Source organism: Amphibalanus amphitrite, unplaced genomic scaffold (assembly GCF_019059575.1).
Source record: "Amphibalanus amphitrite isolate SeventyFive unplaced genomic scaffold, NRLGWU_Aamphi_draft 001770F_arrow, whole genome shotgun sequence".
NCBI lineage: Eukaryota > Metazoa > Arthropoda > Thecostraca > Balanomorpha > Balanidae > Amphibalanus > Amphibalanus amphitrite.
This window is the reverse complement of record NW_024883263.1, coordinates 86,642-104,111: the sequence shown is the minus strand read 5'-3', so window position 1 is coordinate 104,111 and position 17,470 is coordinate 86,642. Positions and strand designations below refer to the sequence as shown.

The window sequence follows — 17,470 nt, the reverse complement described above, 5'->3', positions numbered from 1 at the left end:
GGTTTGTAGGGGTAGTGACTTGTTTCGCTGGTTAGCTAGGTTCTAGCCTTATCAACACCCGCAGGATGAGGAAGGGTGTCGCCAGGAGCGAAGGTCGCGCCGAGGCACGAAGTAGCAGCCGCAGTGTCAGCCCAGGTTTTTGTGCAGGTGACTCCTTGATCCTGGGTGTGGGGGACGAATTTCAACCATCTCTCATTTCAGAGGTCCTCGCTTGGTGCCCGGCTTCGTCCATACCAGTGCCCAGTCTCTCATGAACGGGGACCGCTACCATTCAAACCGACACAGCCATCCTTTCACCATGGTGCTTCTTCTACAGCGATCAATAATTGTATATCGACCAGAACGTTGATGAATGAAAAAGAGTTGTATTGTAATATGTACAGTATGGAATTGAACATGGAACAACAGTGAAACTCGCCGCTTAGCACCGGAAATAAGCACGATAATGGCTATCGGCATACAACGCAATATCACAAGCTGAGGCCGGTCACCCCTGCCGGAACAGTGCGTCAAGTCTAGTAAAATTGAAAACTTGTAACATGAATTCTAAGTGCTATAAAGGCATGGCAATACCAAATGTCTGTTTTCGCCTGAATACACTAAAACATACTACGGCGGCACCCGCGGCCCGGCCGATAACGAAAACGGTGTCGCTTAGTATATATCCGTTATCTATGAGTGCACTAATGCCCGGGAGTGTGCGGATGTGCGATCCTCCATCCCCGGTGCAGAGTGGGCCGACGGCGACGGTCGGCGCTGCTTGAAACGCAGCCTGGCCGCCGCCGCCGCTGAAGCGTGGGTGCGCGGTCGAGTCGCCGCTGGAATGTGCCGCCGCCCGGCCGGGCAGCTTTCTGCCTATGTTGAGCGTCGGCGCGCGGTCGGCGCCGCGCCACGCCGCGCGCGCTATTGCTGCACCGCGCCCGGAGCGCGCCCGCGCCGCAGTATCACAAGCGGCGCGTCCGGCAGCCAGCCGTATCACCAGTGGCGCCGGCGGCCGTCACACGCGTCACGTGCCGCGTGACGGACCACCAACACGGGTGTAACAAGTATATAACACTTCCACCGCGACGGGCGGCGCGGTGGGAGACCGCAGTCCGGTCGGTCGGCGCCGCCAGCTCCGAGCCGCCGGCCGGCCGGCCGGCCGACTACTCTCTCACTAGGGGACCGGGCGCGGCGGAGGACCGGCCGAGTCGGCAGAGCAGTGACACGCGTACAAAACTGTGAGGGGAGATTGAGCGGTGTGTTGCCGTCGGAGCGCCGGGCCTGCACTGGGGAACACCCGGAGCACCGGAGCACCCGGAACACGGCACGTCGGAGCACGACCCAACACTTGAGGACACCGACAGCCGACCGCCAGTTCGTTGTCAACACCGGGCCTGAAACAGAAGAGAAGAGGCTGTTAGAATGAGCGAGAACGGTCGAGCTGCTGGATGCAGACGTGGGCCGATGTTATTGTGTGAATGAAATCACAGAGGTCGAGACAGCACCAAATTGCAAAATTTATTGATGCGGTACTTTTGAATCAATGAACCGTATCAATAATTGCAAACAAGCCAGGGTGGCCAACTGAGCGCCGTCCGTCTGCTGAAAACGGTTCAGGGTAGGCCGGTTTGATCGTTAGCCGATCGCGGTCCGTATCTCTGCGGCCGCTATTTTATAGAGCCATTTCGGATTTTCCGGGAAGGCCGGCCTATAAACCGCAGAGTCGATCCGGGGTATGAGGAGTTTTGGGCTCGGCAGTCCGGAAACTCATTCTCGCGGCCTGGGACCGAGGCGACAGCCGAAGCTGGTCGTCTGTGTAGAGACTAGAGAAGGTCCAGGCCATCTCCCAAACTTGCAGGCGGGCTCTGAGTCGTTTCGCCGCCTTATGTCAGCTAGAGTGTTATGCTATCACTAAGAATGCTCGAGTAGGTTCGTGTACATTGTGCGATGTGCATTGTGCATGATGTATCCTGTGTTGGTGACGTTCACATAGCCCGGAACGCCAACGGGGTGGTCTTTGGATTAGGTTCGTTGACCTACGGTAGGTAGTGGAGGCAAATTTAAATGTTACCGGAGAAAACTTTTCCAAACGGGCGACTCCATGGAATCCGAATACAAACGCAGTTCCGACGTGAATTCCACGATAGTCTGTAAAATGGATTTAACGTGAGATACTTTTCACGTTTTACTATCACAAAAAGATGGCCCACGATGAAGAGTTTGACGCTTAGGTCAAAGGGTTCAAGGAAGCAGGAAGGGTACCTACCTAGCCACTGCCCCTCTGGGCGTTCTGAGAATGCCGGCCGGAACATCGACTGACACGAGGTACGAGTGTTACTGACGAACTGAGAACGGTTGGAACGGCCGGCTTCACGGAATTTATACGACAGTAGGCGTCATGTCCGGTTGAGGTGTGCATTCACAGGTGTTCAGATTACGTGCCGGGACAGATTCTAAAGACAATGGAAATTGTGTTCGCCGACGTAAAAATGCAAATGTCATAAAACAGAACTAAATGGAAACGGAGGAAAGCTTTGAACTCAAACTGAGAACAAAGTTTTCTTGGCCGCTGACATTCTGCTTCAGTTATAGGTGTCTAAGAAGAACCACGGATGCGCGAGAGCCATGCTTTAGTTACCATCGGTAACCACTATCAGACCTACCCATCGGTTGGTAACCAGTCTCAGGAGCGGGTAACCACCGGTAACCACCGGACTACCACCGGCACTGAACTCCCGCCGGCTCCGATAATCCCATCTCCAGTGAGACTGTCGGACAGTACCTATCCCGTAATAGGGATTGATTACGGCCGCTCCAATCGATACGCCGCAAGGTCAGCCGGAAACAAAGGACGTTGCAGGGCGAAACGGTGGTGGGCAAAGCGAGCTATCGTGCAGTGTAGCCGTCCCACATATTCATACGCGCGATGAGCAGGCAAAGGCAGAACGAGGAACCATTGCGATCGTTCATTTCCGTGCGAATGCTTCTTCGTCCTTTTCCATCCATTTTCACTTCTCGTCAGCAGTGCTTTACAGCCGCCCTTTCTAAACGAACTGCCGGTCCCATATTGTTCATGCACGTAGCACATGACCCGACCGGGAGTTTACTGCTCCAGCCCGTCAGTCTCCGCCATAGCGTATATAGGGCCTTGGCCTCAGGCAACCCTGGCACTGGCACGGCTCTGCCGAGCGCCTTTGGCGCGGCCTTCATTGGCACATGCCCGGCCCGGGTGCGCGACAACCGGCGCAAAAAGCCGGAACATGGCATCTGGGTCAGTGGGCCGCCGACGGCCTCCGAGGCAGATCCTCACCGACACAGGCCGATACGGAAGGAAAAACACGACGATATGTCACCATTTACACGCCGGCCAGACCCATTCGCTAGATCTGGCGCTCGTGTCGGCACGGCCGCGGATAACTTCATCTGGCAGCCGCGCGGCGACGCCGGTGACGGCTGCCAGACGGGCCTGTTGCGTGTTGACTGTTTATCTCCGGCAGGCGCGGAGGGACGATGGAGCGTGAACGGTGCCGGGGTGTAGGTAAGGGGAGCCCGCGGCGTAACCGAGTCGCCGCCTGGGGGAAAGACGAGACAGTGAGGAGAGCGGCCTCTGAGGGGATACGTGAGACGGGAGGGGGAGTCGCTCCACGCTCAGCGACCTGTCGGCAGATAGACGTAGAATAGATAGGCTAAAAACGGAACGAAGATGTTACAATGTAGACGGATAACAGCGCTCGCTACAGCGGACGGCGCTCGGGAAGGCCTACGGTCCTCATGAGCATAAGAACACTGAACAATAAACTACAGGTTACCCAACCAGTTGCATTCTCAGTGACGCAGCTCAGCACTCGTGGATCAAGTATGCACGCATCTTGCAGTTCATGAGACTATTATCACGACAGTCAGACCAACTAGTGAGGAGCCAGGACCATTGACGACTGAATAGCTAGGAGAGAAATGACAGCTGTTCCGCACCATTACGCCACGCGGAGGAGCGCCAATCGATTTGTCACTATAATTCACACATCGTCTGATGCTATGTACGGATCCATTATGGTGAGTTTTATCGGCCTCGCAGCTACTCTTCAGTAGCCACCTATTGCGAAAGTGATCGCTGTATGCAGTTTTGAGATTATGCCGCCCTGCTTGTTGCATGCAAGTCCCTTTTGCCGTTTTACTAGCTACAGGTAACAGCATTTGTATGATGTGTTCGTTCATGGAGAAGGCCATTCATTCATTCAATCATTCGTTCGTTCGTTCCGCAAGACAAAATCCTCTAGGATTGTTGCCGCATAGAAGCAGCACATTCACTACATTTCTGTCGCTAGATGGCAGGAGTGACAGGCGCCGTAAGATAGGCTGTCCCGCAATACTTCAATATCTCGCTCACAGATGGCGTTGCTATAAAGCGCCTGAACATACGCTGTGCCGCACGGCAGAGTTACGTTTTGCCCGACATAGCTGGGGCTTGCATCCTTTGTCGAGTTACAGTCGGAGTTTTGTTTCGAACTATAAGTTAGGTATGACACCTATACCTATCATGGAAATATAGGGTAAATGTCAATGCTACGTTATCTATGCATATGACAATCATTTGGTCCGATAAGCAGCAGGACACTGAATCCTTATGCCTATGGTCTACATAGATCGTTCAAGAGCGCCTAATATTAACTTGAACCCTTCCGATGGAATTGGATGCATCAGAAGTCAAGACGTCCAATCAAATGCTGGAAACAAATTTAACATGCATTACGCCAGGGACAGCACAAGGTTGTGATGCAAGGGGACTTACCTACTGAACTGCAGCTTAACTTAGTTCCCCATGGTAGTTTACCCGTTACTTCTGAAGCACGTTGGGTAACCTCGCCCTATAGCTAAACTAAATTTGTATTGTTTCACAATTCTTTTCAACGGTTTATTATCATGCATCTCTTTCGGGCGGCCCTGCTCGCCACCAGTCGCTTTGAGCCCAGTCTTCTCTCCGTGTCGGCCATCTTGGCCCTAACCGAGCTCCAGCAGCACGGCGCGGGCGGCGGGGTGGCCGCTCTCTCGGCTCTGCCTCTGAGGTCAGGCACCATCGGTCAGCGTCGCCGGCGCCGGCGGCGGCCCGGCTGCAATATCGCCGACTGCTCCACAGCGCGCGGCGTATCGATGGCCGACGGCTGAAATTTATCGCCGAAGACGGCCGGCCAATAGCCGAGAGTGAGTGGCGCCCTGAAAGAAGCGTCCGCCGCCCCCGCCGGCGGCCGTTGCTCGTTTGGGGTGGCTCCGAGTGGAGGGCAGTGACGCCGGGGCCGGCGGCGACCCCTCCCGCGGCCGTCGGCCGTAGGGAGAGAGTGGTGAGCCCGGGCTTTGAGGACCCAGCGAGCAGACCTCGTGGCTCGTCTGAGGGATCGTGTTGTCGCTCGACCTTGACCCTGTCGGTGCGGTCGGCCTCGACGGGTCACGGACGGTGGGAAGCGGTGATCATGCGACGCTAGCATCCGCTCTTCCCAACCCACCCCGACCTAGGCTGGCGGACAGTGTGAGTGGCGGAGACATCTGATCACTGGTTCCTGGGTACCGGTCATGGCCCTCAGCCGACACACTGCAGGTCACGCTCACAATCTGAACAGTGCATTCATCATTGAAAGCTGTATCGTGAATTGAGCCCGGTCGATATACAGTTGCCATGGCAACCGGGTGCCGTGAGGATCAATGTGGAGACGCGCGCAGTCGGCCGGTCGGCGAGCGGCCGCCGGCCGCGTGCGTCCCACTTTGGACGTGGCTTCTCTGACGTGCCGGCACTGCAGTGACATTGGCAGGCGGGCATATTTGGCGCCGGTCGGCCGCCAGCGGCCACCCCTTCCCGCGAAGGTCACTGGGACTGTGACGTGGATTGGCGGCGTCGCCAGCTGCCGAGGCAGTCTGACAGACATCGACAGCAAATCCATTGACCCGGACAACGGGTCACCGGGGATGAATGGCAAACCCCTGTCCGGATTACTTCCCTTTACTGCCGCGACAAATATAAACGACTAATGAGACTAGTCCGGATAAGATGGAACTAAAGTTTCGAAGTCCTAACGTAGGTGCATGATGTTAAGAATGACTTTTAAATGACGTCTTGGGTTAAGTGATGATCCAAATGAACTGTGTCATAGTTCACTACCAAACAAACTTACTCCAGAGTCCAGACATGAATATGAACGGCGTTCGCCATTATTTATTACTACTTGGCTCTCGAATTTGACAGGCCATCTATAACTGGATCCTATTTAACGCATCTGAAGTCACCGAAGCGAGTGGATTCCCCAAATCCTAAGGCGTGCCTTTAACACCCATGAAATTGTCCTATGTAATTTGGAAATTAGTCTCTGAATAATTGGCCGCCAGCCAAATGCCGTCGTGGTATCTGCCCTCAGCCATTCAACCAGTTGTAGCTTCAGTTTGTCACGCAGAAGCGACGGAACGCATAAGTGAACCGGGCCATCTCACGATGACACTAATGCTGATTTTTGTAGGCTATCGGGTAAGGTAACCAGCGTCCAACCAGCGTCCAGCTACAAACCTTTTTTAAATCGTGATGATCATCTGTGCCATGCCTACATAAGTCTTTACCAAATTAGCCAATAGCCAGCCTAAAAAAAATGCGGATACGCGATGTCTGTACTTGGCCATTGGTAACGCGTTAACTTCCACACCACGTTCCATTGGATGTCATGCCACACTGAGCGTCTCATCTCTCGGTTGTGAAGAGTGAGCCGCCACCCTGCCCTATGTCCATGTGGGTCAGTAACACTAGCGTCGGCAGGGCAACGTTAATCGATGAGGGCACCATCCGCCGGCTTCAGCCCTCCGCGGCCTCTCCCTCACGCACCAGAGCGGAGATGGTAGTCGCGAACGTTGCACGCACGTGCGTTCAATGAATGGAGTGCTGGCTGCTCAGTCAGGCGCGAGAGTTAGAGAGTTGCATCAGGCGCGGGAGTGAGAGAGTTGCATCACAAAGTGTACGCCTCGATAGAAGCTAGGAAGTGGTTCAATCTGAGACGAGTAGCCAGCGCGGTGAATTATTTCACTCGGCCGAGGCTCTGTCCACTCCTGGAGCTTTGTCACACACTACAGTGATGTCGGTAATTCTGTCAAAGCGGAGTCATTGTGCAGAAATACTACTGGCTCCGTCATATCCGAGCCCTTCTCATGACATTCCTCTGGTCTTTTCAGTTGGAGTCCGAATACTTCACAGACGCTCCTATTTTCTCCGACTGTCAGCCGTTCCTTTCGCCGGGACTGTCGAAATGGCCGCCATTCCGTCACGACTGCGATGATTTTGCCGGAATGCCGGTGGCTCCCGTGCTCTACCCACAGGGGAGGGAAGAGCAGGAGGGGAGCCATGTTCGGGTCGGATACCCGTCGGCTTCATTAGCGGCCGCGGTGCTCGAGGGTGTTTGCCCACCCAGGTAGCTCAAGTGGGCACCGTCGATAGGGGACGCCGCCGGGCTGCCGAGCCATAGCGGGCCGTACTTCCGCCATCGGAGCCGGCAGACACACTGACCCCGCTGGGCTTATAGGAGAGAAACACTGGTAGGTGACTGCTGCCGTTGCAGAGCACCTCACATGCTTCTGTTGAAAAGCCGAAGCTTAGTAGAAACAACTGTTTCACAGCTGGATGTTTACGCAAGGCTTTGCACCACGGGTCTCTGGACTGTGTAACAAATTTAAGCGAGCAAAATGCACTTCTAGTCGCATTTAAATTTTAGGGTCACATACTGCCTTCGATATTCAATGCAAGTCGCCACTGCAGGGTGGACCAAAAAGGATGGAAACATTTCGAACTCGCATAAAACATGCATTATTGCATGCATGTGACTGGAAATGGTACCAAACGAGAGTACATTTCGTGGAAATTCATAATGGAATCACTCTCATCTGCTTTCTCTCGTTTTCAGTCTCTCACAGCAAATGTTCGAAGAGACCACTTTCGCGAGACAGGCACAGAGCGGCCGGTCTGGTGGCTGACGCGATAGCCCGACGACACATGTTCGCTGGTACGGCTCACACAGTCTTGATGATCGCTCTCTTCAGGTCACAGAGACCTTCCTTGTAGACCTGGCCCTTGAGATGAGATGATAAAGAAGTCACTGCACAGCAGCAAGGTCACCAAAATGGTGTGCCTTCCATAGAGTGCCTTCAGCGGAAAGGGAATCGTGGGTCCACTTTGGTTCGAGGAAGGGAGCGGCGACACCGTGACCGTCAACCAACAGCGCATACCAGGCGGCGCTGAGGAAGTTCTGAGAGCGAGTCCAAACGAAGCATGGCAGCCGTGGTTCCAGCAAGACGGTGCGCCTCCTTACATCGCAAAAACAACGCTCAAGTGCATCGAAAACCACTTCGGTGACCGGCTGATATCCCGCGGTGCCAGTCGGAACTGGCCTACCTGCTCATCCGACCTGACCCCTATGGATGTTTTACTGTGGGGTCATCTCAAGGGCCAGGTCTACAAGGAAGGCCCAGAAAGCCTCTGAACTGAAGAGAGCGATCAGCAAGGCTGTGTGAGCCATACAAGCAGGCTATCGTGTCAGCAGCCAGGCAGGTCGCTCTGTGCCTGTCTCGCGAAGGTGGTCACTTCGAACATCTGCTGTGAGAGACTGAAAACGAGAGAAAGCGTATGAGAGTGATGCCATTATGAATTTCCACGAAATGTACTCTTGTTTGGTATCATTCCCAGTCACATGCATACAATGATACATGTTTTATACGAGTTAAAAATGTTACCATCCTTTTTGGTCCACCCTGTATGCAAGTAAAGTAACTGTAAGTCATAAAGAGTGCCCAGGAATGCTGAAGTATGCACATTCCACATCGCTCATGGCCAGTGAGTAACCGGGCCACCGTTGCTACGTGTCATACCACTTCAGCATCCATCTCCATTAGCTGCCCTTGACGTATCAAAATAGCAGAATGCGTACTTCTGACACCCTTTATAAATATGACAATGGTAAAAGTAAAGATAAATATGACACGTGGCAATGCTGTGAAACCATGGACCACTGACTAGAAACTCATGGACGCATTGTTCTGCATCGCCTTCTCAAAGATCCGATCATGTTGACCCATGGAAAGACGCAGGCCCCTCAGATCTTGGTCGGCCCGCTGCAGCCGGTCCGATGGCGGCGGCTGCAGCTGGCTGGGGCAGCTCAGACCGTGGGGCGGGGCGGGGCTCCCGGGAGGGGCTCCAGTGACGTCATAGGACGGTAACGATCCGGCGTGTCGGCTCGCAGTGCCCCCCCCCCCCCACCCACCCGCCGACCCCCGGCGAGCCGGCGGCAGCAGCCGTAAACATTGTACACCGCCGACCAATTAGCGATGGAGCTGTACCGGTATCAGCGGTACACGCCGGGACAGGAGCCGCCTACAGCCGCCAGCCAGAGAGCAGCCCGATAACTTGCTATGCACAGTCAAAGAGGGGGCGACGAACCGACAGAAAGGCAACATGGAGGAAGCGAGCCATCGAGCCAGCCAGCACGTTCTTACATTCAAAGACAACGGAATGCCGTCTCCATGCGAAAGAAAGCTAGCTTATAGCTATACCTACTGCTAGAAGGAAATCAATCTTGCTACCTAAAGTAATGAAACGGAATATCCATTGAACTATTCGAGGATACATCCATATCAAGATGTTCCTTTAAAATCTGATGAACCACCAAAGTAACGAACACTGCACCCTTGTCGCCGACGCAATGCGTTCGGCGGGCCGGGCAATTGCATCTATACGCAGCAGAACGGGTCGCTGGGGCTGCGCGCGCGCCACCGCTCGATAGCACTGGCGAATATTGCCACAGGACAATCGCCGGCCAGACAGTGCATGAAGCGGCCGACCGGCGGCCGTCCATGGAATATTTATCGGCCGCCGCTGGCCGCCGGTTACGGTCGGTGCTCCAAAGCCGCGCGCCGACGCCCGGCGGTCGTGACTGGGACATGGCACAGGCCTCGCCGCGCGCCGGGCCAGGGTGGCACGGAAATAATGAAGGAAAGCGCAGAAAACCGGAGAACGTGTCACACGCGAGAAAAGGATAAAAGGTGATGCATTCGCTTTTTATGCTGCGATTATGCAACAAAAATATTTCATTATTTTAGCTGTCATTGATCTTTTTATGATTACAACTTGTCGAGGTCGACTAACTAGTGATGGAGCTGCCTCGCTCTAAAAGTGGTTGATCATGTGCATGGGTTCGCTGTGTCAAATAATTCTTGAAAGTGTGAGGCTGTTTTGTCCTTTCTGTTGAATGTTCTTTATCGTGGCGCAACGGCTTGCGACAGTGAGAATACTGCACCGCCCGACAGTAGTGTAATGCGGCACAGCATCAAAACCGCTGCGGTGACTCGCATCTAAGTTTTACCGGCACACTCTGATTTGCTCCAGCAAAGTCTATCGTGATTAATCGTTTCACGTTCTCCGGACTCCTCTCAATGAACGAGGTACTCAAGATTGACCACGGGCCCTCCCCACTCCCCCTGTCGTGGTGTTTCACCCACCTGGGGCGGACGGAGGCCGCTGTTAGGAGCTGCTCTGTCGCGGGGGCGGACGGTGCTGCAGCAGCGTGGTCTCCTCATCCGGCGACGACTCGGCGCTGCGCGAGCTGGGCGCGTGGTTGGCGGCGCCGCGCACCATCTGCGCGCCGCACAAACACACCTCGCCGTGCGCCGGTGAGAGCAGCGCCACCGTGTTGTACAGACAGCCGGCGTTGGCGCAGCGCAGCGCGCCGGGCCGCCGCCGCGCCGAGTCCGTCTCGGCGCGGCAGCAGTCGGCGCGGCGCGGCGCCGCTGCCGGGGGCGACGCGTCGGCCTCCACTCCGCTGTCGGTCACCAGGGTGGCGTCCAGCAGCTTCTCCGTCTCCGGGTCGGCGCGCACCTCCGTCTTCTTCAGGATGGATTTCTTCTTCTCGGGGCTGCGGTGCCGGGTGTCGGCGACGTCGCCGGAGAGGGAGCTGCGACTGCCGTACTTTCCTGCGGCGCAGAGGGTGGCTGTCAGTGGCGCTGGTTCACTATACGGGCTCTGAGGAACGGCAGTGACAGTGAATAGAGGCGAGGCAGCGCCGGACAGTTGGCACGTCGATTGCCTAAAAAAAATACTTGAAGTGGGCCTGAATTCAGTTGCTGTTAACGCATGCAGATATTTCAATTATCACTCAGGACTCAGCACTTGTGATTCACTTGTTACTTGGCATACTTGATTGATTAACGACAGATAAATAGCCTATATAACACATCTGAATATCTAGATGTTATCTAAAGCCAATCGGCTTCAACTTCCCAAGATTTACCATCGAATAAGCAATACCTTCCGTTTCCGCTACTTACATGAACATGCACATCAATATTTTCACAAACTATAAAAATGGGGCATTTGAGTGACGAATAGGGCCATCCAATGTCCATATCTGTGATTCTAGCTGCATCTATCTTACACTTCAGTGTGAATGAGTCTAGAAATACATTTCATTAAACTACCTAGCCATAAATACGATGGCTTCTTGGTCTAACACCAAGAACCGTTCTATATCTATCTCTATTCTTTGATATCGGCTTAAAGTAGAGAACACCGTTACTATAGCTATTGCTAGCGTTCGGTATGCCTCTGTGTATGCTCTACGTTACAGTAACTAATAGCCTACTATCAGATACCTATATTGGCTATATAATATATCTATTAATGGATATCATTCATCAGAAATTTCTAATCCGATGACTAGAAAACTAAAAAATGAACTACATAGGTAAGTATTGTAAATTCTACAATGGTCACAAGGATGAAGCAAACAGAAGAATGACCTTTACGAAGATCTTTTGTATAACATACGAGCAGAACTGTGGTGGCATCTTATCGACTCACTACAGTCGTTAATCGCTCATTCCATACAGCTATGGTTTATCCGTTCTACAATTATGTTTGCTAGAAACATTCTTTCTAAACGTCTGGATACCAGTAAAATACTTACATTCCTCATAACCACAGGTAAAATACTGAGAATGATTATGTGTTAGTAGAACTTTCTTGTAATCACACTTCAATCCTAGGTATTTTTTCTTCTTTCCAACAAAGTCATGCTAGCATGGTATCCATCTTATTACAATCCACACAACTGTGTGTCATCACTGCATTGTTTTCAGTGAGCCGCCTTACACACACCAGGCAACTTTTACATTTATGTACCGTTTATATTGCAAGCTACCTGATAAAGAACGCACTTGATAGAGGTCGAACCCCAACTACTGACCTACGTTTTCCTAATTTTGATCCATTGCCGTCAAGTGGGCTTAATTCAAATTACCCGAATGTAGCTCGCAGCGTTCAAACTTCTGCAAATTTGCAATAATACCTTTTTGAAAACGGCAGTGTCTTTCTTTGCCGGAAACATGCCAATGACAATTATATAGGTAGTTCGACTTAAATAAATTTCACTTCATCTGGCGAAAAAAACACTGCTTAAACATACAAACATCTGAATGGCGTAAGCGAGCAGGTGTTACGCTAATGCGTATAATTATAGTATTATAACCTAGACTGTATCATTAGATGAATGATTTTCAGTCGCGCACCACATAGCACACATACATTATTAACACGCAATTCTACACACCGGTTTTCTAGTGACGAGCGACATAATAACAACAATCATTCACAAACATTCAGGACAGTGATCATCCATCAGGAACTACGAACAAGCACGACACACTACTACTGATACAGAAACGAGTTGGCCAAACTGAAAATACACATATAGAATATGCGTAGAATGCGAGGCAGCATGCAGGAAGCATGAACGGGTGCGAAGGAAGGTATTCGACTACAAACTCGGTAACAAATGAAACCAAGGGAGCTGCTCACAGCTGGGCTGTTTCATCGTCTTAGCGAGGCGAGACAGTCAGCTGTCACTGCGCAGCGAACGTCGACACGGCGCCAAGTTTGCCAATAACTTATGCTCCGTTCGTATACAAGTTGAAGTAAATAAAGAAGCTGTCTGGACACAAAGAGACGGTTGCTAAACCCAGATTTCCATGCATTCTAGCGACCAGTATAGCGCCTTTTGGGGCGACTAACGGAGCGAGCGAAGGGGTGAATCTTGCACGTGCGAAATTTCGAGGGGGTACCTCCAACTGACTTGTGCACGGCACCCTAATGACCGGTTTCTAGCGATGTGCCAAATTTGAGCACAATCGGCCCAGCCGTTCTCGAGATCTGGAAGCGGCACCCTGCACGTGCGCACGTGCAAAATGGGTCCCAACTGACTTTTGCACGGCACCCTACTAACCGGTCCCTAGCCATGTACCAAATTTGAGCGCCATCGGTCCAGCCGTTCTCGAGATCTGGAATCGACCCCTGCACGTGCGCACGTGCAGCAGCACCCCAACTCTGGCACATGGATATGCAGTGCCTAGTGGGTGCCTACCTACATGCCAACTTTCAGCGCAATCGGCCAAGTAGTTACCGAGATATTGCAACAATTACAAAACGGACACCTCTTCGTTTTGCACGTGGCACGTGCATAAGGGGTCACCCACATGCATCGGGAATAGTCCAATACTTGGTAGAAGGAATGAAGCTACCCTACAAAAATTACCGCATGTAAATCGGTCAAGTGGTTGCTGAGATATAAGCCTCGCAAAAGCGTGACCACGGCTGGCCGGCCGGCCGGCCGGCCGCTCATACTCAGAAATTTCCGTTAAAGGGACCCTCCCACCTTCAAAAAAGTTTATGAATTGGCATGAAAGTGATGTCGCTCGGTTCAGAAAGAACGAAAACGAATATCTACCAAATTTCACCGAAAAATATTCACCGGTTTTCAAGATATTAGACGTTTTACTTTTGTTTACTTTTTTGGGACCTCCGCTGTTTCTAGCGACTTTATTTTAGAAGTGCGGCGTTTGCGGCAGATGTTGCGCGCAAATAGCATATACCACCGCGTGCTACAAAACGTTTTAGTCAAACATTTAAAAATCGTTTGATATTTGCGCTGACGTCACACATTCAGAGGGGTATTCCTAAGCATTAGCCCCTCTGAATCAAAATGCTGCAATTTTGAAATTCAATATTTCCGATTTAAGGCATTTCTCGATGTTGTGGGTGCCGAAACCGGTAATTGTGAGCCAGGGACCCCATTTTGGCTATCTCAACTCAAATCTAATGTTAAGGTGGGAGAGTCCCTTTAATCTAAGGAAAGACTACGCTCGCTTCGCTCGCTCCGTAATAACTTTGATTCCGTAACAAATTTAATAAACAGAAAGCTAGCTGCAGTTATAATAGAAAAGAACACTAATTATACATAAAACGAAAGTTGACGAAGCATCAAGCTCCGCAACAACCGTTAGGCAAGCTTCTTTCAGAGTTTCTTATTTCATTTAGCCACATTTCAATGGTCAGGAGGTGAAATAAATAGAATCAATTGACTTTTTTAAGACGATCTTAACCACAATCCAAGCATTTTTAACATCTCTGAATGAAGCTTTGCCGAAGGCAAAACATAGTTTTGAAAGGCGTAGTACAAAACAGGCTCAATAAGAGGAAAGATTCCCTGGGCTTAGTCCTCTATGTGGGTTCCACATAGTCCACGGACGCCATCGATGATACAGCGAACGAAATGAGCTCGTAAAACTGAACGGTAAACAAACGATCGGAATATCTGCCACAGGACGGATGGCTGTGTGATCAATGCGTTGGCTCTACTTCACCAAAAATAACCGGCACAAATAAAATGACTCAGAGCTGCGGCTTCTCTGCAGCAAAATAAGGAAATACTGCCCATAAGTGGATGGTAGATATCTTTGAACGATTCCAGCTTGCTTGTCGCATTTTTCACCTATCAGAAATTGCTTAGGTTTCCTTACAAATAGGTATACTCTGATAGTTTATGCTTAAAACTCCTGCAATTTAGTAAACTTTTTAAAACATGTATCGCAAAACATTGTACCAAACAAAGTGTTTGCATACTTAGGAGGTGTATAAGCTGACCGGTCGGTGTCATCCTGGAAGCAGTCGGCATATCAGAGGCAGTCGGTGAGTGAGTAAGATATGAGGTGAGTGAAAAGGTGAGTGAGTGAGTGAGTGAGTGAGCTGTGCGTGTCCGGGCGGACGGCGGCCACCCGGCGCGTGGGCAGACGGCGGTGGGGCGGACAGCGCCACAGAGCCAAAAAAGCCAGAGACAAGAGAGAAAAAGAGAGAAGTCGAGACCAACAGAACGAGAGCAGAGGCGCGCGCGGCCGCCAGCCCCGGCTGGCGGACAGACTGTGGTGAAGGGCCGCGGTGAACACAATAAACCAAACGGAGCTGCGCGCGCGGCGACCGCAGATAGCCGATCAGATAGCCAACCAAGGCCGCAGGAGCGGGCACCAACGCACCAACACAGGAAAACGGCGCACGCGCGCGCGCGGAGCCAGTCCGAGCAAAGCCCAAGGAACCTCTCCTTACCGGCGCGGGCCAGGCGGGCGGACGTGCCCAACAGTTTGATGGCAGAGGAAATACCTCGGGCGGCCGAGATGTGCGGCTTTCGCCAGCGTTCGGCCGTCTCCGGGTCCCGCCGAGCGCCGAGCACGCCGGCTACGGCCACCTTGGGGTCCGGCTGGTAGAGAGGTCACAGCGGTTAGTCGGCGTTAGATGTGCAGGCATTGGAGCGGCGAGTGGGCGGTAGAAGCGAGGCAGAGTCATGGAGATTAGTGATGACGAGAAGGGAAGCCGGGAAAGGAGGCGAACCAGGCAGGTTGGATGGTAGTGGTGTCAAGGAAGTAAGCAAGAGATAGTCACCTTCATGATGGCTGTGAACATTCATGGGCGAGATGGAATAACGATTAGCTTTAGCCAGGTTTGCCTGAGAACCTTACAGTTCAAAATATATGAAAACAAAAATCGAGCTAATGTTCAATGTTCAATGTTCAATTGAATGTTCAATTGGATGTTCAATGCTGTTTTTAAACGCTCACACTAAATCCAGTATATCAACGCCCATATACCTTCCGTACAGATTTAATCAGCATACGCATTCATAAATTCACATACACACATACATGTCCCGTAACTAATGCAGCATATGCATTCCAGAGCGTCGGCTTATGGAGGGCCGGGGTGCGCTGTTCGGGGGTCAGCGGCGAGGTCAGTCGATACGACCGGCCGGGGGGTGGAGGACCGCCACTTGGGACCGCCCGCAGCCGGGAATTGGCCCGAATAATTAATGCAGTTGGGTTATTCGACCCAGGCGGCGCGTGACTGCGACGTTCGAGCACCGGCGGCGGCCGCCCACTGAGGACGGATACAGCGGGGCAGCAGCGGCAGGAGCCGGAAGGCACAGACACAACGCGGAGGAACTGAGGAGCGCGAAAGGGCTCCACCGACGGCTAAGTAATTCATCTGGAAAGAAAATTTAAGAGGTTAAGGGCTTTGTGAGACTGCAGTGACACGTTATCCAACATATTACTATTCACAAGGGAAGGTAATTTTGCAGGCGAGCCATTTAGCGTTTGGAAGTCGCCTTAGCCTTTTGGACACTAGTCGGGAGCAAGGTGAATGATTTGGCCCTGTCAGCCAAGTAAAACTGATTAGGATTAACGAGGTGTTAATGGTTGGCACGAGACGGAAGGCAAATACTCACTTGTCGAAGACAATTGTGAAACAGAAGAACAATGGTGCTCCTAATTTTGTTCAAACAATAAGTCCTTGATTCTTTGATTTTGTTAACGACTTTAGCATGAACTGCTTCAGATATCTACGCTTCTTTTTCACAACTTCTGATAAATAAGTAGCAATCGGAATGTGTAACGTACGAATGTGTAACGTACAAATAATATTAGACAAGTTATTTTCACAACGAAATCGTCAACTTTCTTTGAAAAAAGTAGCTACTAGATACACCAGGGCCCATTGCTTATAAGCCACTTGCATTGTATCCATGTGACCAGTGATATATTTAGAGCAGTCCATCGCCACCGCCCGTGGGTCATTAACTTCCATCAGTACGCAATGTGCTGTGTGGCCTTCCTAATAAGCCACATGGACTCGTCCTAAGGCCGAGCGCGCACACGCACGGCCTAATTGCTGGCATGGCCGGCCATCGGCGAGGCGCATGGCACCATGGTCCGACATCAAATATGGATGTCGCTCCTATTAATCGTCCAAGGCTAGAGTGTGGATCCGGCGGAGGGCCAGGAACGTCGAATTTGAAGGAGTGAGGAAAAGGAAACCGCCATTGGGTGCGTAAAACCTTCCTGCTTCGGTATAGAGGTGTTTGAGGTCACTGGCGGAGTCACACGCGGCGCTCGAAATCGACAAAAATGTTGCGGTTTTTCGAGAATAAAAGTAAAAACGATTAAATTATTAGTAAAAAATGCTTTTAACTGTTCAGCAGGGCGTTAGAAAACGAAACCTGGAGAGTTTTGGGACATTGGAAAAGCTTTCTGGGGGTATGTCCCCTCCTCGCAGCGTCCAAGACCGCCTTTCTGGATCCGCCAGTGCTTGGGGTTGACT

At 51.8% G+C, this 17,470-nt stretch overlaps 1 protein-coding gene across 5 annotated transcripts in view; it reads right to left on the bottom strand.

The window, feature by feature from the left end:
- Positions 1-345: 345 nt before the first annotated feature.
- The window catches only part of LOC122375081 (potassium voltage-gated channel protein Shab-like), a 69,281-nt gene continuing 52,156 nt past the window's right edge, over positions 346-17,470 (bottom strand). For 3 of the 5 annotated variants that reach the window (XM_043354251.1, XM_043354249.1, XM_043354252.1), the window contains 3 exons: positions 15,425-15,575; positions 10,495-10,965; positions 346-1,376 (listed from right to left, as the gene is read on the bottom strand). In XM_043354251.1, coding sequence (XP_043210186.1) covers positions 10,517-10,965; positions 15,425-15,575 — 600 coding nt within the window. In that variant the 3' untranslated portion in view covers positions 346-1,376; positions 10,495-10,516. The remainder of the gene's footprint in view (positions 1,377-10,494; positions 10,966-15,424; positions 15,576-17,470) is intronic. The other 2 variants (XM_043354250.1, XR_006255339.1) reach the window with 2 other exon arrangements.